This window comes from Myxine glutinosa, chromosome 12 (assembly GCF_964187855.1).
Source record: "Myxine glutinosa chromosome 12, kmMyxGlut1.1, whole genome shotgun sequence".
NCBI classification, from domain to species: Eukaryota; Metazoa; Chordata; class Myxini; order Myxiniformes; family Myxinidae; genus Myxine; species Myxine glutinosa.
Window position 1 is genome coordinate 57,679,471 of NC_136272.1, and position 27,298 is coordinate 57,706,768.

Sequence of the window (27,298 nt, forward strand, 5' to 3'; positions counted from 1 at the left end):
TGTGTGTGGGGTAATTATAATATAGTGTTTAAGGTTGGAAATATTATGGTCTGACCTAAGTAAAACCCTGTTAACACTTTGGCCAGATGGAGATGACAAAATATTTTGTGCACTTTCACACATTAAAGCGAAAGCTTGACAGAGGTTTCTCACTAATTGCATCGATTCAGGCTGGAGTACGTGGCTGCTTGTTTATGTATCAAAGGTCCCACCAGGAGAAATTCCCCACCACGGGCACACTGATCGTCATGGGAAAAGGTGAACGAGTGACTCAGAAGAATGGCGATAATATAATAAACCCAGATTTTAACCACGTTGATCTTTCTTTATTTTAGTTTGTAATAATAATAATAATTCATTTATTTTGTATAGCGCTTTTCATGAAGCCCAAAGGCGCTTTGACAGAGTGCAAAACATAATGCATAACAAAACATGAAAACAACAATTGCAAAAAGACAAGAATCAATAGGGAAATATTTAAAGCAAAAGGAGAGAGAAGGAGAAGTGATAGTCAGGGGTTAAATGCTGTGGGTTGAATGTTGAATGCAGTGCTGAACAGGTGGATCTTGAGTGATGTTTTGAATGTGGTGAGTGAGGAGGAGTCTCTGATGGTGTGAGGTAGTGAGTTCCAGCGATGGAGAAGGCCCTGTCCCCCCAGGATCTGAATTTGGTCCGGATGGGGGGGGTCAGGAGGTTGGTACCGGCAGAGCGGAGGTTGCGGGTGGGAGTGTGTCTGGAGAGGAGGTCAGCCAGGTAGGATGGGGCCAGGTTATGGAGGGCTTTGTAGGTTGTATCCCTCATATAAATATGTACATGGCTATTCGAAAGTGAGAGCGGTTAAATCCTCATCTATGCAGCTCATCTGTCTTCTTACATCACAAGTATGGCTTCCACTGGCATTCAGCAACATTGCCAAAATATATAAAATAAAGCCATTTACATTTTTTATTCAACTTACATATTTTTGAGGAAAGGGTAAAAATCACTGCAGTTGTAAATTGTTATCTTTAGCAGATAAAATTATCCATAATTAGAATTCATGCACTGCATCTCAACAAGATTCAAACACAAACAATTCGATGAGGATAATTCGAAAGTCAACCAAGGCGTGGCGTCATCGACAAATGTGCCCTTTCAAAATCAGTCCAGTGCGGAAACGGTCAAGGATAGAGGGTTTTTGGGACCTCTACTGCGAGTTACACACAAGGAACTCAGGAACTTAACATGTTCGTCAATTTACTTCCGGAATTGCTCATTAATAAATATGATGCACTTGATAACAAAAGCATGCTTGGCCATATAAAATAACGAAGGATGAATCGCAGCTTTCTTTGGTCGGGGCTTCTAGCACCATTTTAGGGATCGTTCTCGTTTTACAACCTTCATTGATCTCTCATGAGCTGTTTCAAAACAAAACAATACAAAGAGAGAAAGACAAAATGTCAAGACAAGGAAAGGTATAGAGTCAAATGAACCATTCAGGCAGGATCAAAAACCTCCAAGAATCAGGCAGGGCACTCCGATTAATTAACAACCGATAGAGACCAGGCAGGAAGTTTGGCAAAACAATATTTATCTTGGCACAATATGTGCCAGTCTAAGCCATTTCTGAAAATAAACAGGGTTATTACCTCCACCACCGACGGTGGATGGATAAACACTCCGCCGCCGAAACATAATCTACACCACCGAAGGTGTATGGAGGTTATGTTTTCACCCCTTTCTGTCTGTTTGTTTGTGAACAAGATATCTCAAAAAGTTGTGGATGGATTTCGACGGAATTTCGCAGAGAGGTAGTATACTGTGGGAGCTGTGCTCGCACGATAAAATCAGACAAAATGGACGACGCCAGGAATTAGGTTTCTCTGAGTTATTTATTCCCAGCTCACTCAAACGAACTCCAAAGCACTGAATCAGCCCATCGAACAGGCGGCAATATATATCAGAAACTCAACACACAAAAGCCACGCCTCTCAGGCGGGGCGTGGTATGCATATAGATAAGCCACGTCTCTCAACGGGGCGTGGTATGCAAGGCAAGCGTTCGCCCGGTAAAGGCAAGTCTCAACACGCCCGGGCGAGTCCGGACACGTGACCGCTCGCCGGTTGCGTCATCGGCCGGTGCAGGGTAATTGTGTCATGATACCGGTAACCGCTACACGCACCCCCCCAGAATTAACATGCACCGGGAGAGTCAGTTTGAGGGGGGTCTTGATGACCCGGCCAAAACGACCCCTGACGATTCGTGTGGGGGTGGTAGGTGGCGGGGCGGTGGATGGCTGGGCGAGGGGGGCTGGTTGACGGGGGACGGCCCCGTCGTGGAGGAAGGGCCAACCGTGGAGGTTGGTCGAGGTCCAAATGGGCTGGCTTGAGGCGGTCCACGGAGATGCGGTCCGCCTTGCCGCCGATGTCGATGGTGAACGACTTGTCGTCCCTCTTCAGGACCCGGAAAGGTCCATCGTACGGCAGCCGGAGCAGTCCCCGGTGTGCGTCATGCCGGATAAAAACGTACTCCGCAGTGCGAAGTGCTGGGGGGACGTGGGGTTGGGGGCAGCCGTGGTGGGACGTGGGCACGGGGGCAAATCTCCTGGCGGCCTCCTGGAGGACCGAGCGTTGGCGAGCCGCAGACCAGGGGCCGGTGGCGTCAGGGATGAATTCGCCCGGCACACGCAGCGGCTGGCCGTAGACCAGCTCGGCGGTGGAAGCCTGGAGGTCCTCTTTAGGGGTCGTTCGGAGGCCCAGTAGGACCCACGGGAGCCTGTCGGCCCAACCGTCGTCCTGGAGGCTGGCCCTGAGAGCGGCCTTCATCGAGCGGTAGAACCGCTCGCACAAGCCATTGGCTTGGGGGTGGTAGGCCATGGTGCGGTGAAGCTTGACCCCCAAGGCCTGGGCGACCGCGCCCCAAAGCTCGGAGGTGAATTGCGGACCTCTGTCAAAGGAGATGTCCGAGGGGGCGCCGAAACGGGCAATCCAGGTGCCAATGAAGGCCTGCGCCACGTCGGCGGATGTTGTTGATGCCAGCGGGATGGCCTCCGGCCACCTGGTGGTCCTGCCCACCATTGTGAGGAGGTGGGTGAAGCCCCGCGAGGAGGGAAGGGGTCCCACCAGGTCCACATTGACGTGGTTGAAGCGCCGCGCGGGCACATCAAATGGTGCCAACGGGGCCTGGGTGTGCCGGTGGACCTTCACGCGCTGGCAGGCGACACAGGCATTGGCCCAGTCGCGGACGTCTTTACGGAGCCCGTGCCAGACAAATTTCGCTGCCACGAGCTTCTGTGATGCTTTCCGGCCCGGGTGGGAAAGGCCGCGGAGGGCGTCAAAAATGTGCCGCCGCCATCCGGTGGGCACAATGGGGCGAGGTTGGCCCAGGGAGACGTCGCACAGGAGAACTGTGCCTGTGTCCTCGAAGGGGACGTTGGCCAACCGCAGGCCTGTGTCCGCTGTCCGGAGGGCTTGCACCGTGGGGTCGGTGGTCTGGTCGGCCGCCATGCGGGCGAAGTCCACACCCAGGTGGACGGCGTTCGCGCCGGACCGGGAGAGGCAATCGGCCACAGAGTTGTCCTTGCCCACGACATGCCGTATGTCAGTCGTAAATTTGGACACGGCGGAGAGGTGGCGCTGCTGGCGGGCCGACCATGGCTCCATAACCTTGGCCATGGCGAAGACCAGGGGTTTGTGGTCCACAAACGCCGTGAACGGGCGGCCCTCCAAAAGATGGCGGAAGTGGCGAACAGCCAGGTAAAGGCCGAGGAGCTCGCGGTCGAAAGCGCTATACTTGCGCTCGTTAGGGCGAAGCTGCCGGCTGAAGAAGGCCAGCGGTTGCCAAGCTCCATTCACCCACTGTTCATGCACGGCGCCCACCGCGTAGTCGGACGCGTCCGTGGTGAGGGCGATGGGTGCGTCGAGCGCCGGGTGCGCCAGCATGGTCGCGTTGGCGAGGGCCAGCTTAGCGCCGGTGAACGCCGCGTCCATCTCCGTGGTCCAGGCGACGTCGTGCTTGGCCGGCTTGCCCCGGAGGGCTTTGTACAGGGGGCGCATGAGGTGGGCGGCGCGAGGCACGAACCGGTGGTAGAAATTTACCATCCCCAAAAATTCCTGCAGGGCCTTGATGGAGCGGGGGCGCGGGAAACTTGTGACTGCCTCCACCTTGGTAGGCAGCGGGACAGCCCCGCGCTTCGTGATGCGGTGCCCCAGGAAGTCGATGGCCGTTACGCCAAACTGGCATTTCGCCGGGTTGATGATGAGGCCGTGCTGGCCGAGGCGCTCAAAAAGCGTGCGCAGGTGGACAAGGTGCTCCGCCCGGGAAGTGCTGGCGATGAGAATGTCATCCAGGTAGACGAACAGAAAGGTGAGATCGCGCAGCACACTGTCCATCAGCCGCTGGAAGGCCTGGGCCGCGTTCTTAAGGCCGAACGGCATTCGGAGGAACTCGAAGAGGCCAAAAGGTGTAATTACAGCCGTCTTCGGAACGTCAGCCGGCCGGACAGGTACCTGGTGGTAGCCCCGAATGAGGTCGATCTTGGAGAAGATCACCCGCCCCGCCAAACGGGCGGAAAAGTCCTGTATGTGTGGTATCGGGTACCGGTCGGGGGTGGTGGCGTCGTTGAGGCAGCGGTAATCGCCCCATGGGTGCCATCCGCCACCTGGTTTGGGCACGATGTGCAGGGGCGAGGCCCACGCGCTATTCGAGCGTCGCACAATTCCCAATCGCTCCAGCGCGTCGAATTCCGCCTTTGCTACGGCGAGTTTGGCCGGGTCGAGGCGGTGAGCCCTGGCGGAGACCGGTGGACCTGTGGTCGGGATGTGGTGTTCGATGCCGTGCTTGACGGCGACGGCCGAAAACGTCGGCTGCGTGGGGGCGGGAAACTCGGCGAGTAGGCGGGTGAAATCATCCGCGGCCGGGAGCGCGCAGGCTAGCTTGGTCGGAGCGGAGCCGCTCAATGAGCAAGCGAGCGAGCTGAAGGTCTCCGCGTTGATGAGCCGACGCCGTTTGACGTCGACCAAAAGCCCATGCGCGCGAAGAAAATCTGCACCCAGCAAGGCCATGGGCACGTTCGCCGTGATGAAGTCCCACCTGAAGCGCTGGCCCCCGAAGCAGAATTCGACACTGCGCGAACCGAAGGTGCGGATGGAGGAACCGTTTGCGGCGACCAAAGCGGGGCCGCAAAGCGCGGCCTGTTTGTCCTCCACCGAGGCGGGTATCACGCTCAGCTGAGCGCCGGTGTCGCACAAAAAACGCCGCCTGGACGGACTCCGTGTCCGTGATAAACAGAAGGCTGCCTGAATGGCCGACGCTCATGGCAGGCAGCGAGCGCCGGCCTGGTCGTTTCCCGACCCGCCGAAAGTGCACGGTGGGCGGCACGTTCTGGCCTTCTGCCCGAACCTGGCGTGGTAATAGCACATGGTCTGCTCTGGTGGAGGCTCCGGCGGTCGCGTCGGGTTCGGTCGACAGGGCGTCGCAGCGGCCGCAGCCGTCAGTGGCGTGGACTCGGCCGGTGGAGGCACCGGTCGTGGCGCGGGCATTGCCTCGGTCGGCCCAGGGTCCCAGGCGGCCGCTCCGATGTGTCGCCTGGCCGAGCAAAATTTATCGGCCTCCTTAGCCAGGGCGCGAGGGTCCGTGATGGGCGAATTAGCCAAAGCTAACCGTACCTGCCCGGGTAGCCGCTGGAGAAACAGCTCGCGGAAGGGGAAGTCCGGGCTGTGGTCACCGAGAAGAGCAAGCATGTGGTCCATGCATTCGGACGGACGGGCCTCGCCCAGCTCCGGGAGGTGTAGTAGTTGTCGTGCGCGTTCAGTCTCCGTGAGTCCAAACACACCGAGGAGTAGGCCTTTGAGCGCACCATATTTGTCGGCATCCGGCAGGTGCTGTAGGAAGCTCAGAACCCGGGCAGCGGAGGAGGCGTTGAGCGCGGAGACCACATGGTGGTAGCGCGTCGTGTCCTCCGTAATTTTTCGCAGGGCGAATTGAGAATCCGCTTGAGCAAACCAAACGGCCGCGTGAGATTCCCAAAAGCCCGGGAGCTTCAAAGCTACAGCTGACTCCATCACCGTGTTCGTAGAAAGGGGTCATCAATTATGGGAGCTGTGCTCGCACGATAAAATCGGACAAAATGGACGACGCCAAGAATTAGGTTTCTCTGAGCTATTTATTCCCAGCTCACTCAAACGAACTCCAAAGCACTGAATCAGCCCATCGAACGGGCGGCAATATATATATCAGAAACTCAACACACAAAAGCCACGCCTCTCAGGCGGGGCGTGGTATGCAAATAGATAAGCCACGCCTCTCAACGGGGCGTGGTATGCAAGGCAAACGTTCGCCCGGTAAAGGCAAGTCTCAACACGCCCGGGCGAGTCCGGACACGTGACCGCTCGCCGGTTGCGTCATCGGCCGGTGCAGGGTAATTGTGTCATGCTACCGGTAACCGCTACAATACAGTGCATTCAGAAAGTATTGAGACCCCTTCACTTTTTCACATTTTGTTATGTTGCAGCCTAATGCTGAAATCGTTAAAATTCATTTTTCCCTCATCAATCTACACTCAATACCCCATAATGACAAAGAGAAAACAGGATTTTAGAAAGTTTTGCAAATTTATTTAAAAAAAACAACTGAAATATCACATTTACACAAGTATTCATACCCTTTGCTATGACACTTGAAATTTAGCTGAGGTGCCTCCCATTTCTCTTGATCATCTTTGAGATGTTTCTACACCTTGATTGGAGTCCACCTGTGGTAAATTCAATTGATTGGACATGATTTGGAAAGGCACACACCTGTTTATACAAGGTCTCACAGCTGACAATGCATATCAGAGCAAAAACCAAGCCATGAGGTCGAAGGAACTGCCTGCAGAGCTCAGAGACAGGATTGTGTCGAGGCACAGATCTGGGGAAGCCTACAAAAAAAAATTCTGCTGCATTGAAGGTTCACAAGAGCACAGTGGCCTCCATAATTCTTAAATGGAAGAAGCTTGGAACAACCAGGACTCTTCCTAGAGCTGGCCGCCCGGCCAAACTGAGCAATCGAGGGAGAAGGGACTTGGTAATAGAGGTGACCAAGAACCTGATGGAACTCTGGATGAGCTCCAGAGATCCTGTGTGGAGATGGGAGAAACTTCCAGAAGGACAACCATCACTGCAACATTCCACCGATCTGAGCATTTATGGCAGAGTGGCCAGACGGAAGCCTCTCCTCAGTGAAATACACATGAAAGCCCGCTTGGAGTTTGTAAAAAAGCACCCAAAGGACTCTCAGACTGTGAGAAACAAGATTCTGTGGGGTTCCTGTGGGGGGTTCTAGTTCTCGTTTTGCAATCCTACTTCTCGTTCTGGTTTTGCAGTTCTACCTCTCGTTTTGGTTTTTCAGTTCTCGTTCTCGTTCTGGTTTTGCAGTTCTAGTTCTCGTTTTGCTTTACAGTTCTAGTTCTCGTTCTGGTTCTGGTTTTGCAGTTCTCGATCTCGTTCTGGTTTTGCAGTTCTAGTTCTCGTTCTGGTTTTGCAGTTCTAGTTCTCGTTCTGGTTCTGGTTTTGCAGTTCTAGATCTCGTTCTGGTTTTGCAGTTCTAGTTCTCGTTCTGGTTTTGCAGTTCTCATTCTGGTTTTGCAGTTCTAGTTCTCGTTCTGGTTTTGCAGTTCTAGTTCACGTTCTGGTTCTGGTTTTGCAGTTCTAGATCTCGTTCTGGTTTTGCAGTTCTAGTTCTCGTTCTGGTTTTGCAGTTCTAGTTCTCGTTCTGGTTTTGCAGTTCTAGTTCTCGTTCTGGTTTTGCAGTTCTCGTTCTCGTTCTGGTTTTGCAGTTCTCGTTTTGGTTTTGCAGTTCTCGTTCACGTTCTCGTTCTGGTTTTGCAGTTCTAGTTCACGTTCTGGTTCTGGTTTTGCAGTTCTCATTCTCGTTCTGGTTTTGCAGTTCTAGTTCTAGTTCTAGTTCTGGTTTTGCAGCTCTACTTCTCGTTCTGGTTTTGCAGCTCTACTTCTCGTTCTGGTTTTGCAGCTCTACTTCTCATTCTGGTTTTGCAGTTCTAGTTCTCGTTCTGGTTTTGCAGTTCTAGTTCTCGTTCTGGTTTTGCAGTTCTAGTTCTCTTTCTGGTTTTGCAGTTCTAGTTCTCGTTCTGGTTTTGCAGTTCTCTTTCTCGTTCTGGTTTTGCAGTTCTCTTTCTCGTTCTGGTTTTGCAGTTCTAGTTCTCATTCTGGTTTTGCAGTTCTAGTTCTCGTTCTGGTTTTGCAGTTCTAGTTCTCGTTCTGGTTTTGCAGTTCTCTTTCTCGTTCTGGTTTTGCAGTTCTCTTTCTCGTTCTGGTTTTGCAGTTCTCGTTCTCGTTCTGGTTTTGCAGTTCTGGCTCTCGTTCTGGTTTTGCAGTTCTAGCTATCATTCTGGTTTTGCAGTTCTTGTTTTTGTTCCGTTTCTGGTTTTACAGTTCTTCTTCTCGTTCTGTTTCTGGTTTTGCGGTTCTAGTTCTCCTTCTGGTTTTGCAGTTCTAGTTCTCCTTCTGGTTTTGCGGTTCTAGTCTCCTTCTGGTTTTGCAGTTCTAGTTCTCGTTCTGGTTCTGGTTTTGCAGTTCTAGTTCTCCTTCTGGTTTTACAGTTCTAGTTCTCCTTCTGGTTTTGCAGTTCTAGTTCTCGTTCTGGTTCTGGTTTTGCAGTTCTAGTTCTGGTTCTGGTTCTGGTTTTGCAGTTTTATTTCTAGTTCTGGTTTTGCAGTTCTAGTTCTCATTCTAGGTTTGCAGTTCTAGTTCTCATTCTAGGTTTGCAGTTCTAGTTCTCATTCGAGGTTTGCAGTTCCAGTTCTCATTCTCGTTGTGGCTTTGCAGTTCACGTTCTAGTTCTGGCTTTGCAGGTTTTGTTCTCATTCTGGTTTTGCAGTTCTCATTATGATTTTGCAGTTCTCGTTCTCATTCTAGGTTTGCAGTTCTAGTTCTCATTCTAGGTTTGCAGTTCTAGTTCTCATTCGAGGTTTGCAGTTCCAGTTCTCATTCGAGGTTTGCAGTTCCAGTTCTCATTCGAGGTTTGCAGTTCTAGTTCTCATTCGAGGTTTGCAGTTCCAGTTCTCATTCTCGTTCTGGTTTTGCAGTTCACGTTCTAGTTCTGGCTTTGCAGGTTTTGTTCTCATTCTGGTTTTGCAGTTCTCATTAGGATTTTGCAGTTCTATTTCTCATACTAGCTTTGCAGTCCGTCAATCCATCCGTCCGTCCGTCCGCCTTTGTCTGTAAACACTCGCAACTTCTCTGAAACCGCTGAAGGGATTGTGACCAGGCTTGGCACAATATATTTGTTGTGTTGTGACGAAAGCTTGTTCATGGCATAAAAAAACAAACAAAAAAAAAAACACTAGAACACCACTCAGTAGAGCACATACTCCCGCCGTGGGTCAAGTTGGAATAGTACTATTTCACAAAAGTTTGAGGGAGTAGTTCAGTGACAACACAAGACAAGACAACACAAGACACTGCACAGATATAGAGATATATATATATATATATATATATATATACAGTATATATATATATATATATATATATATATATATATATATATATATATATATATATATATATATATATATATATATATATATATAGATAGATACAACACAACACAACAACATGCATTTTAAGGCCATGTTCCCTGCTAGAGCGGGGGTTAACCTTGCGGTCCCCATGACAATCTTCTCCATTTTGCCCTATTTTCTGCATCTCTCCTTGTTAACCCCCTTGCCCGCATTTCTTCTTCCACCATCTTTAGCCAAGTCTTTCTCGGTCTTCCCCGTCCTCTACTTCCTTCTACATTCATTTCCACCACTCTTCTCAACCAGTCACTTTCATCCTTCCTCAATACATGACCAAACCATCTCAACCTGTTCCTCTTCACAGCATCAATCACAGGCAATATTCCCATCATCTTTCGCAATTCATCATTTGTCTTCCTCTCTCTCAACGATACTCCGCACATCCATCGAACCATTCGCATTTCCACCCTTTCCAGCCTTCGTTGCTGCTCTACGTTCATTACCCATGTCTCGCTCCCATAAATCATAACACTTCTCACACATGCAGCATACACCTTTCCCTTCAGCTTCAGCGACACTCTCCTCCTCATCAGCACGCCACTCAGTTCCCGAAACTTCTTCCATGCACATCTCACTCGAGCAACCGTTGCCGAGTCTGATCCACCTTCTCCATTCAGCATGTCTCCGAGGTAACAAAATGTTTTCACACCTTCCAGCTTCACGCCGTCTCCAAGATCCAACTCAACATTTCCTCCATCTGCAGCTCCCTCTGTGCACACCTTACATTTGAATGTAGCTGCCACACTGGTTAATGACCCTCTCAGACCACTACATTTTTGATGAACCCATTCAGCGCACATTGTACAATGAATGGAGTTCACTCCGACACCCTTCCTGCACACAGCACATGGCCACTTCCCAGTTCTTTCCACCTCACCACATGCTTTACCACTTGCCATCACCTTCGTCTTTCCGATATTCACCTTCAGACCTTTTGTCTCCATACATTCCTTCCACTTGTTCATCTTTTCCTTCAGTCCATCCATACTTTCCGCAATCAACACCAGATCATCTGCATACAACAACTCCCATGGTAAACCCTCCTTTACGTTCTGAGCCAGCACCTCCATCACAGCTACAAATAGTAGTGGACTTGGTACCGACCCCTGATGCACTGAAGGTAAGACAACTGAAGACGAGATGGGATAAATCTGTGCATGAGAGAGAACAATTTGCTTTGGAAGAATTCCCAGGAAGAATTGATGTCAGAGGCAGTAGAGATGGGAGACCAGTCCAGATGATTGATGGCTGCTTGCAGCCCATGCCAGTTGGCCTGAGTGAAATGCCAGACTCGTCAACGCTGAGGAGGCTCTCTGAGAATAGCCAGAGAGATGTCCACCTTAACAAGCACATGATCAGAAGAACCGATTGGAGCAGAAGAAGAGCAGCAGACATTTGCAGGGAAGTTTTTCATAACCAAGTCCAGTAGAGAAGATACTCCATTGACTAAGATCCGGGTCGGGAAATTGACAGATTGTGTCAGTCCCAATGAGTCACAGAAGTCCTTTGCTGAGGTGCCATGGTTGGTGAGAGAGGAACCCACACCCAGCCAGCTGGCATGACGACAGTTGAAGTCACCACATATGAGGAAGAGAGAGTTGGGATGAGTTGATAGAAGTTGGTCCATGTTGTCAGACAGCGACATGTAAATGAAGTCATCACTGTTTGGAGGACGGTACAGAACACATATGAACAAAAGGTGGGAGCAGAGAGGAAGCCGTATTTTTTGGGGTGGGTGGAGAGAGGGCAGTGCAAGGAGAGTGAGGAAGAGAGTTTTTGATAAAGATAGCAACCCCACCACCAGGACGAGGCTCAGGTCTATCATACCGGAGGAGGGAGTAACCAGGAAGAGATATTAAGGAATCAGAGACATCTTGAAGGAGGAAAGTTTCTGTTAAGCAGATCAAGTCTGGATTGTCAGAAGCAACCTGAATAATAATAATAATAATTCATTTATTTTGTATAGCGCTTTTCCAGAAGCCCAAAGGCGCTTTGACAGAGTGGAAAACATAATGCATAACAATACATGAAAACAACAATTGCAAAAAGACAAGAATCAAGAAAACAAACAGCAGCGATATACGGCATATATATAAGACAAGAATCAAAAAGACAAGACAAGAATCAATAGGGAAATATTTAAAGCAAAAGGAGGGAGAAGGAGAAGAGATAGTCAGGGGTTAAATGCTGTGGGTTGAATGTTGAATGCAGCGTTGAACAGGTGGGTCTTTAGTGATGTTTTGAATGTGGTGAGTGAGGAGGAGTCTCTGATGGTGTGAGGTAGTGAGTTCCAGAGGGTGGGAGCAGCGATGGAGAAGGCCCTGTCCCCCCAGGATCTGAATTTGGTCCGGATGGAGGGGGTCAGGAGGTTGGTACCAGCAGAGCGGAGGTTGCGGGTGGGAGTGTGTCTGGAGAGGAGGTCAGCCAGGTAGGATGGGGCCAGGTTATGGAGGGCTTTGTATGTCAAGAGGAGGATTTTGTACTGGATTCTCTGGGGGATGGGGAGCCAGTGAAGCTTGTAAAGGACGGGGGTGATGTGGTCACGGGTCCGGGAATGAGTGAGTAGACGGGCAGCGGAGTTCTGAATGTATTGGAGTTTATTGGTGATTTTTGAGGGTGAACCATAGAGGAGGCTATTGCAGTAGTCCAGACGGGAGGTGATGAAGGCGTGGATGAGGGTTTCTGCAGCCGTGGAGGAGAGGGATGAGCGGAGACGGGCAATGTTTTTCAGGTGAAAGAAGGCTGACTTTGTGATCTGTTTAGTGTATTTGTCGAAGGAAAGGGTTTGGTCAAAGATGACGCCAAGATTCCGGATGTGAGGGGAGGTGGATACTGGGATACCGTCGATGTTGAGGGCAAAGTTATGGGTGGATTTTGTGAGCGTTTTTGGGCCAATGATGATTATTTCAGATTTATCACAGTTAAGCTTGAGGAAGTTGATTTGAAGCCAGGATTTTATTTCAGTGATGCAGTTTGTCAGGATAGAGTGGGTGTCGGTGGAGACGGACTTGGTGGAGATGAAAAGCTGGATGTCATCGGCGAAGCAGTGGAATTGGAGACCATGACGGCGGATTAAGTGACCGAGCGGGGACAGGTAAAGGATGAAGAGGAGGGGGCCAAGAACTGAACCTTGGGGGACACCTTGGGGGAGGGGAGCAGTGGGGGATTTGCAGTTATTGATGGAGATGAACTGGCATCTGTCAGAGAGGTATGATTTAATCCAAGAGAGGGCAGTGCCGGTGACGTTAAAGGTGGATTCAAGTCGGGTGAGGAGGATAGTGTGATCGATGGTGTCAAAGGCAGCGCTGAGGTCGAGGAGGACGAGAATGTTGAGGTTGCCAGCGTCAGAGGAGAGGAGAAGGTCGTTGGTGATTTTGAGGAGAGCAGTTTCAGTACTGTGGTTGGAGCGGAATCCGGATTGGAATGTTTCATACAAGTTATTGGCAGAGAGATGATGTTTGAGTTGAGTGGCTACAGCGCGTTCCAAAACTTTTGACAGAAAGGGTAGGTTGGAGATGGGTCTGAAGTTGTTTAGGGTGTCAGGGTTTAGACCAGGTTTTTTTAGAATGGGGGTAACAGCAGCAATTTTGAGGGAAGGTGGGACGATGCCTGTAGACAGGGAGGAGTTTATTGTTGCAATGATAAGTGGAGAGAGAGCAGGGAGGGAGGCTTTGACAAAGCTGGAGGGGATGGGGTCAAGAGTGCAGGTGGCAGTTTTCATTCCTATGAGGAGTTCAGAGAGGTCAGTAGGAGAGATTGGGGAGAACCGAGACAGGGGATGGCAGGACAAGGGGGGGCAGGTGGTTGGAGGGGGAGCGGGTGCGGCGGTGGTCAAGCTGTTGTAGATGTTGTCAATTTTGCGTTGGAAGAAAGAGAGGAAGGAGATGCAGTTGTCTACTGTGAATGACTGGGTGGTGGTGTTCAGGGGGCGGAGGAGTTTGTTTATTGTCGAGAAGAGTGCTTTTGGGTTTCCGGAGCCAGAGTGGATAATTTGAGAGTAGTAGGCAGAGCGGGCGCGGGAGAGGGCATCTTTGTAGTGTTGTATGTGGTCCTTGTAGGCTTGGGAGTGAACTGTGAGACCCGTTTTATTGCGGAGTCTTTCAAGTTGGCGAGCACGAGTTTTCATCAGGTGGAGTTCAGGGGTAAACCAGGGAGCAGAATGGGTGAAAGAAACTGTTTTGGTTTTTACAGGCGCAAGCTGGTCAAGGCAGGAGGAGAGAGTGTGGTTGTAGTAGTCAGTGAGGTCGGAAGGGGTGTGGAGGTCAATGAAGGGAGAAGTGGACATTTTTTCAGAGAGGGTGGATGAGAATGAGGTAGGTGAAAGAGCGTTTAGCTTACGGAAGTTGATTGTGCGATAATGCCTTGGTGTTGGGGCGGGGATGTTGATGGTCAGAGTGATGGCTAAGTGGTCAGAGAGGGTGAGGTCGGAGCCATAGAGATGGTGCAAATTTAATCCAGTGGAGCAGACAAGGTCCAAAATGTGACCACGGATATGGGTAGGAAAGTCGACATGTTGAGTGAGGTTAAAGCAGGTGAGTAAATCAGTGAAGTCAGTGGTTATTGTGGAGTCAGTGGAGTCCATGTGGATATTGAAATCACCAAGGAGGAGGATTGAGGGGGAGAGGGAACATAGCTGGGTCAGAAAGTAGGAGAAGTCAGACAGGAATGATGGGTGTGGTTTGGGAGGGCGGTAGACGACAGCCATGACTGACTGCGTGTGACCAGAGAGTTTTAAAGCCAGGTGTTCAAATGATGGAGCAGATGAGATGGAGATGAGGTTGGTCTTGATGTCTTGACGGTGGATAACGGCAATTCCACCACCTCGGCCCTCCGAGCGTGGTTTATTGACGTAGGAATATCCATTGGGTGTGGTGAGGTTGAGTGTGTAGTAGTCCAGAGGTTGTTGCCAGGTTTCGGTGAGACAGAGAAAGTCCAGTTTGTTATCCAGGATGTATTCGTTCAGGATGAGGCATTTATTGTTGAGGGACCGGGTGTTGAACAGGGTGAGCTTGATGTTGTTTTGAACAGCAGGGATGAATTCAGGTGATTTAGCCAGGGTTCGTAGGCAAGAGGTGCGATCGTGTGGGTTGCTGTGACCAGGTGCGCTGGGACGAAGAGTGAGAGTGCGCTGAGCCGACCAGAGGACGGGGATGGAGTGACCTGATTGCGAATAAACAAACTTGCGACCGGAGCCACGGTGAATGTACCTGGGTCGTCGGAGGAGTCCATTTGATTTGATGGCAGAGATGCATGATGGGGTGGAGCGGGTATTGAGCAGAAGAAGCCTTGCGGCGGAGTACTTCAGAGCCATGCCAGGCAGGAGCGAAGGGACGAGTACGAGGCCAAGGTCGAGGAGGCAAAGCGGCAAACGCAGCGGCAAACGCAGCGGCAAACGCAGCGGCAAACGACTGCAGCCGCTAATCAATACCACAGCGGCAAACAAGGCCACAAGGCCACCGGCAAACAAGGCCACGGCCACAATCAACGGGAGCGGGCCTTTCGAATTCCGTATTCCGTACCATCAAAAGCAGATTCCGTTATCCAGCCGGAGAACACGCGGCACGTGCGGGTGTGAAAAGGCAGGACAGGTGTGAGATGTCAGGTCAGAAAGGTAGAAGCAGACCCTGTACATCCATCCAGTCGGAGAAGCGGCGAATATGCAACGCCAGCGTCCTCTCGCAACCGAACCCGGAACGATGATGTCATAATTCAAGTGGATTTGAATGGAGAGATCAATCAGGTTTGAGCGAAGGCTTCGGATGTTTGAGGTCCATGTCGTTAATGAGGAGAGAGGGGGAGCATCGGGTGCAGGAGAGGGGAGGGGTGGGGTCGGGGCAGATGAAGGATGGGTGGGGGTGGTAGGAAGAGCAGTTAATTGTGTGTCAGAGATTACAGAAGAGTTACAAGAAAGGGAAGGATGAGGACGAAAGGTTTGATCGTGATGGGATGAGGCAGAGTGAGGGGTTCTGTGAGGGGGAGCAGAGGAAAGCAGAGGGTTGGGGGAGGTGGAGGTATGAGATAGTAGGGAGATGAAGTGGGGAGGAGGCAGCTTTGAGAAGGGGGTGAGGGGGGGAGAATTGGAGAGGGATGGTAGGGGGGGAGATTTGAAGGGGAGGGGTTAGGGGGGAGTTTAGGAGGGGAGGGTCAAGGGGGGTTAGGAGAGGAGGGGAGGGGCAAGGGGGAGATTTGGGGGGAGGGGTTGGGGGGAGTTTAAGAGGGGAGGGGCAAGGCGGGTTAGGAGGGGAGGGGCAAGGGGGGAGATTTGGAGGGGAGGGGTTTGGGGGGAGTTTAGGAGGGGAGGGGCAAGGGGAGGTTAGGAGGGGAGGGGCAAGGGGGGAGTTTAGAAAGTGGATGATTCATGAAAGATGAACATTTATAACAAATTGGGTTTATTGCGATTTTCAAGTTAGCGATCCGTTTAAGAACGATGGAGGAGGGGTGGAATGAATGACAATTTAGAGCATGTCGTGAGGAAGAATTATAAGAGATTGAATATTTTTTTGAAATGGAATGAGTTGAAGAGGAAATTGAAAGGAGCCTTTTAAATAGGAAGAAAAACAGCGTGTTGTAATGTACGACTGGATAAAACATTCCAGGGGAAAGTTTAAACATATTTAAACACAACCATGAAGAACAATCTTTTATTGAATCTAATATTATTAATTGAATGAAGCATTTCTTGCAGCTTCAAAATTAAATCAAATCTTGTACCCTGGTTGCTGTTTTATCTACTCTGGGCCTGTTGTTGAAGATCTCCAACAAAGTATGTCTGCAAATACCGAGGCTGTTCATTTGGTAGAGGCTGGACGGATCCTATCCTGTGGTAAATCTGTCCCTGAACTTTGAATGTTGGCATGAATCCTCCCTCTATGATGACATTGGCGCCGAATGACGTCATTTTGAAAGGCACAATTGTATTTCCGAATATTCTGAAGGAAATGTTTCGACTCTGGAGTGGTGCCAAGAAGAAGATCCTTAAGTGGCTCAGGTGGTTCAGGAAGCATAGTCAGCTGAACTTTGCCATTAGTGCAACACATGCCTGGTGTTTCTTTATCCCACTTTTTGGCGCTACACTTGACAAATCTTAGACATGGAACCAATGGTCACTAATTCGTGTGATGCATAATCATGGCTTGAATCATAGTTGAAAGCACCTTGGTACCACTGTTGTGCAGTGAATGGTCGAGATCTTACCTCAGCATGACTTATCCTATCTCTTTGATGCCTTGTCTGACGTTCATCTGGAGTTTCCTCCTGCCGTCGAGTTGACTGTCGGAAGACCTGTTCTTGGAGGTGAGACTGCCTCTTCTAGTGCTTCCTGCTGCCTTTCAGCTCTTTGGCTGGCAGCGTTTTCTTGGAGTCGCGACTGTCTCTTGGTCTATAAGAGCTGATCGCCTGCGTGCCAGGGCTTGACGTTCCTGCTGATGTTCCGCATCTGTCCGTGCTTCTCTTCGTGTCTGCATATGGAGGGGTGCAGGTGACTTTCCGAAATTTGGCCGCTCTTTGGGTGGCATCGTAGTAGGGAAAACTGTCGCTTTTCGTTTGAAAATGGGAAGAGGTGGGGAAAACGCTCGTTTTTTATGGAAAACGTTCGCTTTACTTATAAAATAGGAATAAATCGGAGATTTTCGAAAGTAGGAATAAATCGGAATAAAAATAGGAATAAATCGGAGAAATAGGAATAATAATAATAATGAAGAAACGTGGCGAAAACGTTCGCTATTAAAATGAATGTTGAAGTAACGCCACGGCTTATATAGGATTATTAGGAGGGGCAGAGACCTTAGGGAGGCGGAGACTATTTAAATTGTCCAAGAGAAAAAGGGTAAAAAAATTGACCCTTCAAGAAAGGTCAAATATTTCGTGGTCCCGCCTTTTTGGGTTTGTTTTTTTTAGTTCGACCTCGGGGGGGGGGGGGGGGGGTGTGCGATTTCAGTAATTTTAAAGACTGCCATTGGATTCCCCATATAAAACTACCCCTAGTTGTGCACCATTAAGACCTCGAAGTAGGCGCATACGGATTTGTATACCTAACGACACCACAAACAGACATTGCCTTTTAATATATAGATATCGCAATGTGTACACTTAAAAAAAAAAATCTATCTTGGTCATTATGGACCCCCTCTGTTTGTGGGCATGGTGCGGAGGAGCCATTGGTGCTATTGTAAACCTGGTCCTGCCTATACAAATTGACATTTCGAAATTAAATGGGAGAGTTTGATCGATAGCGCATTTGAAAAGGCATCCAAAATTTAATAGCCGGGAAATTTTGAATGACATAGATTGGCATAATTTAAGAGACATTAGCTGAGGATACCTTCCTCGTCCTTCTCTTGTCGCAATAACATTATGGATGAATGGAGGAATATGGATGACATATTGTGTGCTGGTGTATGAAGTTATGAACCTTGCTGTGTATCTTTCTACTATAAGTGGATGAGGTGTGTGTGTGTGGGTGTGTGTGTGTGTGTGTGTGTGTGTGTGTGTGTGTGTGTGTGTGTGTGTGTGTGTGTGTGTGTGTGTGTGTGTGTGTGTGTGTGTGTGTGTGTGTGCGTGTTGATGTGTGGGTGTGTGTGTGTGGGTGTGTATGTGTGTGGGGGTGGGGGGGATGTGTGTGTGGGGATGTGTGTGTGTGTGGGGATGTGTGTGTGTGGGGATGTGTGTGGGGGGGGGGATGTGTGTGTGGGAATGTGTGTGCGGGGATGTGTGTGCGGGGATGTGTGTGCGGGGATGTGTGTGTGGGGGGATGTGTGTGTGGGGGGATGTGTGTGGGGGGATGTGTGTGGGGGGATGTCTGTGTGGGGAGATGTGTGTGTGTATATGTATGTGTGTGTATATGTACAGTCACATGAAAAAGTAAGTACACCCCATGTAAAGTTTTGACTTTTTCAACATATAGCTATTTGATCTTCATTTGACCTTGATTTGACCTTGATAGATAAAGGTGATATAATATAACAAATATCATGAAACATTTACATTTTGTAGTCCATTGTATAATTTAAATAAACATAAATGCAAATTTCGCATGTGGAAAAAGTAAGTACGCCCTTGGCTCTAATAGGTGGTATTGCCCCCTTTGGCAGAAACAACCTCAAGTAAGCGTTTCTTATAACTGTCTACCAGTCTCTGACATCGACTGGGAGACATTTTTGCCCACTCCTCCATGCAGAATTATTTCAGCTGTGCGATGTATGAGGGGTTTCTTGCATGCTCAGCTCGTTTCAAATCCCCCTTCCCCCCCCCCCCCCCCCCCCCCCCACAACATCTCGATGGAATTTAGATCCGGGCTTTAACTTGGCCATTCCAGAACCCTCCATTTCTTTCTTTTCAGCCATTCCTTGGTGGATTTACTGGTATGTTTAGGGTCATTGTCATGTTGCAAGGTCCACCTTCGGTTGAGCTTCAACTTTCCGACAGATGGCCTCACATTATCCTCAAGCACCCTCTGGTACAATGAAGAATTCATAGTGGATTATATGATGGTGAGCTGCCCAGGCCCTGATGCAGCAAAGCTGCCCCAATCCATAATATTTCCACCACCATGCTTTACAGTTGGTGTCAGGTTCTTGTGGTCAAATGCTGTCTTTGGTTTTCGCCAAACATGTCTTCTGGTACTGTGGCCAAATAGCTCAACCTTTGACTCATCTGTCCAGAGCACATTGTTCCAGAAGTGCTGGTCTTTGCCTCGGTGTTCATTGGCAAACTTTTGTCTTGCCCTGATGTCTTTCTGGACAACAAAGGTTTCCTCCTGGCACACCTCCCATGTAGATCAAATTTGTGCAGCCTCTTTCTAATGGTAGACTCGTGCACTTTGACATCAACAGTGGCAAGAGCTACCTGTAGGTCACGTGATGACATTCTGGGGTTCTTAGAGACTTCTTTCAGCATCTTGTGGTCTGCTCTTGGGCTGAACTTGCTGGGGTGGCCTGGCCTGAACAGGTTGGCAGTTGTTTGGAATCTTCTCCACTGGTAGATGATCTTCCAGACAGTCGAATGATTGATTTCAAATTGTTGGGAGATCTTTTTAAGGGTGTAGTACTGGTGAACAGGTGATTTTTTTTTTGATTTTTTTTTTTTTAGCTGAACAGTTTCCTTATAGTCTTATAAACAAGAATCATGCTATTAGAGGTCATAGAAGTACCCCTAATTATTGAAAAATTCAAATTTCAATGCAATTCAATATAATATTTTGCATGAAATTTGTTATAACTTGGGAAATGCATCATTCTTTTGGGCTGAAATTTGGACAGGATATTCAGAATATCACTTCCTTTAAAATGATGACGGCTTTTGTTTATAGGAGTAGCCATTGTGGATTTATTGAAGGACAACCAAGTTTTATCTGGTAATTGGCATAATTAGCTAATTAGTGAACATTTGACATAATTTCACAAAATCCTCTCATCAGGTAGTAGAGTAACACATGTATAATACATGTACCAAGTTTTGTGTGAAAAGAATGATAGGTGACATAGAAGATAGAAGTAGAAATGTGTTCTTTGTTTTTCCTTGTTTTTTATTGACGGTCTAATTTATGCAAATTATATGCATGTAATATGACAAAGAAGCGTTGAAACTGATCTGAGTTAAAGCCAAGATTATATCTTTCAAGAAAAACTGAAAATTAGATATTAACTTGACTTTGTTTTTGTGTTAAGGCCTCTCAAAGGTACCTATGTAGTTTTCTCAATTTTTCACCAGTACGACACCCTTAAATCCCTTCCCAGACTCGTAGGCATCTATAACCTTCTTCCTGAAGGCCTCAGAGTGCTCTTTTGATCTAGACATGGTGACGCCGCACACTTCAACAACAAAGAGCAAACCAAACTAAATGTCTGAAGTTTAAATAAGACAGGTTCCTCCAAGATCCTCTGTAACGATGTTCTCATCATTTGCACCTGAGCTGGTGCACCTGATTCTAATTTTAGGTATTTGAAGTAGTGATAAATGTAGGGGTGTACTTACTTTTTCCACATGCGAAATTTGCATTTATGTTTCTTTAAATTATACAATGAACTACAAAATGTAAATGTTTCATGATATTTGTTATATTATATCACCTTTATCAATATTGTTGAAATGAAGATCAAATAGCTATATGTTGAAAAAGTCAAAACTTTACATGGGGTGTACTTACTTTTTCACATGACTGTGTGTGTGTGTGTGTGTGTGTGTGTGTGTGTGTGTGTGTGTGTGTGTGTGTGTGTGTGTGTGTGTGTTGATGTGTGGGTGTGTATGTGTGGGTGTGTATGTGTGTGTGGGGGGATGTGTGTGTGGGGGTGATGTGTGTGGGGGGGGATGTGTGTGTGGGGGGGATGCGTGTGGGGGGGGGGGGGGGGATGCGTGTGTGGGGGGGATGTGTGTGTGTATATGTATACATGTATGTGTGTACGTGTGTGTGTGTGTGTGTGTGTGTGTGTGTGTGTGTGTGTGTGTGTGTGTGTGCATGTTGATGTGTGGGTGTTGATGTGTGGGTGTGTATGTGTGTGTGGGGGGATGTGTGTGTGGGAGTGATGTGTGTGGGGGGGGATGTGTGTGTGGGGGGGATGCGTGTGGGGGGGATGCGTGTGGGGGGGGGATGCGTGTGTGGGGGGATGTGTGTGTGGGGGGATGTGTGTGTGTATATGTATGTGTGTGTATGTGTGTACATGTATGTGTGTACGTGTGTGTGTGTGTGTGTGTGTGTGTGTGTGTGTGTGTGTGTGTGTGTGTGTGTGTGTGTGTGTGAGTGTGTGTGTGTGTGTGTGTGTGTGTGTGTGTGTACATGTATGTGCATGTGTGTGTATATGTATGTGTGTGTGCATGTGTGTATATGTATGTGTATGTGTGCATGTGCATATGTGTGTGTGCATATGTGTGTGTGCATATGTGCGTGTGCGTGTGCATGTGTATGCTCTCTTTCCTCATGTATCATAGATCAGCCTGATAATGACTGTAATAAAATGTTTGCACCAACATTGTGCACAACTTGGAGTGAGATGGCACAAACAAATCGAGCAATCCAAATCTGAGTGAACAGGACATTTTGTGTTTGTGGTGTTGCTGGCAATGCTAATTTATTAAAACCACTTAAGCCACACCACAAACAAAACCACAAGAAGACCATTAAAGACCCAAAAGACTAAAAATACCTCAAAAACCAAAAAGAGCCATCGGAACGAAAAGACCCAAAAGACCCCGAGGACCCAATGGACTCCAAAGACCCAAAACATCAAAAATACCCTAAAATACCCCGAACATCCAGAGAACCCAAAAGACTCAAATGACCCATAATACCCAGATGACCCAAAAGTCTCAATGACCCAAAAATACCACAAGGAAAAGGAAGACTCAAAAGACCCCGAGGACGCAAAAGGCCTTGAGGACTCAAATGACCCATATGACCCAAAAGACCCAAAAGAAGGGTAATTATGTCTCTTCTATTGGAAATGTAGACGGTGACTTGCAAACTGAGCCTCATGGTCAGTGTGCAGAAGCTTTTTTAAAAGAACAATAATTAATACAAGACACAGGGTGATGATATTCACTGCACATAATGTGCAGCTCACACAGAGCAAAACAACTGTTCATCTAGGTCAGTAGGATGTCTAATAAATAAAAATATAAGCACACCTGACGCTAGGCCGATGCTTCAGACTTTGGAATTCAGTACCGTCGAATAAACTTTTCCAACCCATCATTTTTGACGGACTTTCTACTAGTTCTTTATTTTATTCCCCACGTATACCATCTCGGTGGTTGGCCCTTGGTGTAAAGTGCGACGAGCTGGTGGTAGACAAGGAAAGGTGCATTGGTCAATGTGTAGTCAGACCAAGCTCGAAGGAGCACATTTCAGCAGGTGGAGTGAATTGTGGTTGGACGTTGGTAGGGGAGGAGGGGATGGGATTTGGGCACAAAACAGGGATGTAAGCGAGGAGGGTTGGGCTTTGGGCATGAACCAGGGATGCAAGGTAGGAGAGGAATGGGTTTGGGTGAGAAACAGGAATGTACGGGAGGAGGGGATGGGTTTTTGGTGTGAAACAGGGATGTAAGGGAGGAGGGGATGGGTTTGGGCGCAAAGGAGGGATGTAAGGGAGGAGGGGGTGGATTTGGGCATGAAACAGGGATACAAGGTAGGAGTGGAATGGGTTTGGGTGAGTAACAGGGATGTACGGGAGGAGGGGATGGGTTTTTGGTGTGAAACAGGGATGTAAGGGGGGAGGGGATAGGTTTTGGGTGAGAAACAGGGATGTACGGGAGGAGGGGATGGGTTTTTGGTGTGAAACAGTGATGTATGGGAGGAGGGGATGGGTGTTTGGTGTGAAACAGGGATGTACGGGAGGAGGGGATGGGTTTTGGGTGAGAAACAGGGATGTACGGGAGGAGGGGATGGGTTTTGGGTGAGAAACAGGGATGCAAGGTAGGAGTGGAATGGGTTTAGGTGAGAAACAGGGATGTAAGGGGGGAGGGGATGGGTGTTGGGTGAGAAACAAGGATGTACGGGAGGAGGGAATGGGTTTGGGTGAGAAACAGGGATGCAAGGTAGGAGTGGAATGGGTTTGGGTGAGAAACAGGGATGTAAGGGGGGAGGGGATGGGTTTTGGGTGAGAAACAGGGATGTACGGGAGGAGGGAATGGGTTTGGGTGAGAAACAGGGATGCAAGGAAGGAGTGGAATGGGTTTGGGTGAGAAACAGGGATGTAAGGGAGGAGGGGATGGGTTTTTGGTGTGAAACGGGGATGTACGGGAGGAGGGTATGAGTTTTGGGTGAGAAACAGGGATGTACGGGAGGATGGGGATGGGTTTGGGTGAGAAACAGGGATGTACGGGAGGAGGGGATGGGTTTGGGTGTGAAACAGGGATGTACGGGAGGAGGGGATGGGTTTGGGTGAGAAACGGGGATGTACGGGAGGAGGGGATGGGTTTTGGGTGAGAAACAGGGATGTACGGGAGGAGGGGATGGGTTTGGGTGAGAAACAGGGATGTAAGGGGGGAGGGTATGAGTTTTGGGTGAGAAACAGGGATGTACGGGAGGAGGGGATGGGTTTTGGGTGAGAAACAGGGATGTACGGGAGGAGAGGATGGGTTTTTGGTGAGAAACAGGGATGTACGGGAGGAGGGGATGGGTTTTTGGTGTGAAACAGGGATGTACGGGAGGAGTGGATGGGTTTTGGGTGAGAAACAGGGATGTACGGGAGGAGGGGATGGGTTTTTGGTGTGAAACAGGGATGTACGGGAGGAGGGGATGGGTTTTGGGTGAGAAACAGGGATGTACGGGAGGAGGGGATGGGTTTTTGGTGTGAAACGGATGTACGGGAGGAGGGGATGGGTTTTGGGTGAGAAACAGGGATGTAAGGGGGGGATGGGTTTTGGGTGAGAAACAGGGATGTAAGGGGGGGGATGGGTTTTGGGTGAGAAACAGGGATGTACGGGAGGAGGGAATGGGTTTGGGTGAGAAACAGGGATGCAAGGAAGGAGTGGAATTGGTTTGGGTGAGAAACAGGGATGTAAGGGAGGAGGGGATGGGTTTTTGGTGTGAAACGGGGATGTAAGGGGGGAGGGTATGAGTTTTGGGTGAGAAACAGGGATGTACGGGAGGAAGGGATGGGTTTTGGGTGAGAAACAGGGATGTACGAGAGGAGGGGATGGGTTTGGGTGAGAAACAGGGATGTAAGGGGGGAGGGTATGAGTTTTGGGTGAGAAACAGGGATGTACGGGAGGAAGGGATGGGTTTTGGGTGAGAAACAGGGATGTACGGGAGGAGGGGATGGGTTTTGGGTGAGAAACAGGGATGTAAGGGGGGAGGGTATGAGTTTTGGGTGAGAAACAGGGATGTACGAGAGGAGGGGATGGGTTTGGGTGAGAAACAGGAATGTACGGGAGGAGGGTATGAGTTTTGGGTGAGAAACAGGGATGTACGGGAGGAGGGGATGGGTTTTGGGTGAGAAACAGGGATGTAAGGGGGGAGGGTATGAGTTTTGGGTGAGAAACAGGGATGTACGAGAGGAGGGGATGGGTTTGGGTGAGAAACAGGGATGTAAGGGGGGAGGGTATGAGTTTTGGGTGAGAAACAGGGATGTACGGGAGGAGGGGATGGGTTTTGGGTGAGAAACAGGGATGTACGGGAGGAGGGGATGGGTTTTTGGTGTGAAACAGGAATGTACGGGAGGAGGGGATGGGTTTTTGGTGTGAAACAGGAATGCAAGGTAGGAGTGGAATGGATTTGGGCATGACACAGGGATGTAAGAGATGGTAAGATGGAAACAACATGCCAGGATGGGATCGTGAGGTACTGAAAGTGTTGTTTCGTCACAGGTTTCCAGGAATCGTCGGAACGTCAAGCGACGCCAAATGGAGGGCAGCAGCCGTGCTTGGTATGCAACGAACAACACCTTTCATTCAATAAACCGTTCACTCGCTACATCTGACCGAAGATTCACTGACACAGGAGGATTCGAGACGGAGAGCTGCCTATCTCGTTGCTATGGCGACATAACCTCTGACAGCACCGATAATTGCACCGTATTAAATAATAGCGCCTCCATTAATATGCCGAGTACGGACGGCGATGTGAGAGGTCCCTCGTCCCTCGTCCTTACCAAGTTGAGCACCGTCTCCACGATGTCCCGGTTTGTCACGTTCCCGAGACGGACAAGCCCAGCGAGCACGGCGAACTTGGTGCGGATGTTCCGTGGGGCTGCACTCGCGTACTGCTCGGCCATGGCTGCGCCGCGCACTCGGTTCCTTCCTTCCTGCTCTGTCTCCTTCGCTCACTCCTTCGTTCTATATATTTTTCGTTTCGCTTAGCCCTGCGAGGACGCCGCACCCGCACGACGCAGCCGACCCAACATCCTCCCGGCAACGGCCGTGGAAACGCAGCGCGCATGCGCGTTGCTAAGTTCCCTTTAATCGTGACGTCATTGCGTGCAAGGCGATTTAATGACGTCATCCGTGAATCAAATTGCAAAAAATATTCCAGTGTGGTGATAGCGAGTGGGCTTACGATTATTATATGAGATGTACAGTTGCCATGAAAAACAGCAAATCATAGTCTGCAAGTTATCGAGTCTGTCGCTGATTTGATTTTTAGCGTGAATTTGTACATTTGCAACTCGCATGCGCGAGCACGCACAACGAGGGTCGCCTCCAATGGGCTGAACGTGTGACGTAATGACGTAACCTGAGGCGAAGGAGCTTTGTGAGATTTGCATTCGTTGCGTGTTTATCGTGAGAGCTGTGCGTCCATGTAACGTTGTAACGGTTATTTTTGTGTCCCGAAACACACAACACTTGGAATATCGCGTTCGCTTAAGTCCCCGATTCGCTTCGTTTACAAATCCGAAGATGCTCCAATTAATCTTCAGTCTGAATACAACACGCATATTATATTATATTATATTATATTATATTATATTATATTACGAGTGGGATATGACAAATCTTCAATTCCAAACCGTGCTTCGTACGCCGGTCCATCATAAATAGAGGATTTAAGATTATATTGCTAGTTACAGGCGAGCGACGCCTCACCGACGACCTGCTACAACATATCAATTGAGCTGTATTTACTTATATATTTTGCGGACGCTTTTTCTTTTTTTCATGTATGGACATTATTGTCGTGTTTATTTCACAGTTTACAGTTGTAGATATTACAATTTTCAAATGCAAGATGTAAATTGAGGGGGGTTTTTTACAGAAGCGTTTACTGTTATTTATCAAAATTTTCATCCACAGACGCTTCATCTTTTTTCATTTACGGATATTATTGTCATATTTGTTTCACAGTTTACAGTTATACAAATTACAATTTTCAAATTCCAGATATTCATTGAGGTTTCTTTTTTTGCAGAAGTGTTTACAGTTTTTTATGTAAATTTTCATTTACAGACGCTTCTTCTTTTTTCATTTATGGATATTATTGTCATGTTTGTTTCACAGTTTACAGTTATACAAATTACAATTTTCAAATTCCAGATATTCATTGAGGTTTTTTTTTTTTTTTTACAGAAGTGTTCACGGTTTTTTCGTTAAATTTTCATTTACAGACGCTTTTTTTTTTTTTCATTCATGGATATTATTGTCATGTTTATTTCACAGTTTACAGTTATACAAATTACAATTTTCAAATTCCAGATATTCATTGAGGTTTCTTTTTTTACAGAAGTGTTTACAGTTTTTTATGTAAATTTTCATTTACAGACGCTTCTTCTTTTTTCATTTATGGATATTATTGTCATGTTTGTTTCACAGTTTACAGTTATACAAATTACAATTTTCAAATGCTAGATGTAAATTCAGGGTTTTTTTAAAGAAGCATTTACTGTTATTTATGTACATTTTCATTTATAGACGCTTTTTTTTTTTTCATTCACGGATATTATTGTCATGTTTATTTCACAGTTTACAGTTATACAAATTACAATTTTCAAATTCCAGATATTCATTGAGGTTTTTTTTTTTTTTACAGAAGTGTTTACGGTTTTTTAGGTAAATTTTCATTTACAGACGCTTCCTTTTTCATTTACGGACATCATTGTCATGTTTGTTTCACAGTTTACAGTTATACAAATTACAATTTTCAAATGCCAGCTGTAAATTGAGGGGTTTTTTACAGAAGCGTTTACTGTTATTTATGTAAATTTTCATCGACAGACGCTTCATCTTTTTTCATTTACAGATATTATTGTCATATTTGTTTCACAGTTTACAGTTATACAAATTACAATTTTCAAATGCAAGATGTAAATT

At 48.1% G+C, this 27,298-nt stretch overlaps 1 protein-coding gene across 1 annotated transcript in view; it reads right to left on the reverse strand.

Annotated features, from left to right (window-relative positions):
* Positions 1–25,416, reverse strand: part of LOC137437425 (neurobeachin) — a 677,671-nt gene extending 652,255 nt beyond the window's left edge. The window contains exon 1 of the mRNA XM_078766839.1: positions 25,147–25,416. Within this exon, the coding sequence (XP_078622965.1) occupies positions 25,147–25,269 (123 nt within the window). The 5' untranslated portion in view covers positions 25,270–25,416. The remainder of the gene's footprint in view (positions 1–25,146) is intronic.
* Between the last annotated feature and the right edge of the window lie 1,882 nt (positions 25,417–27,298).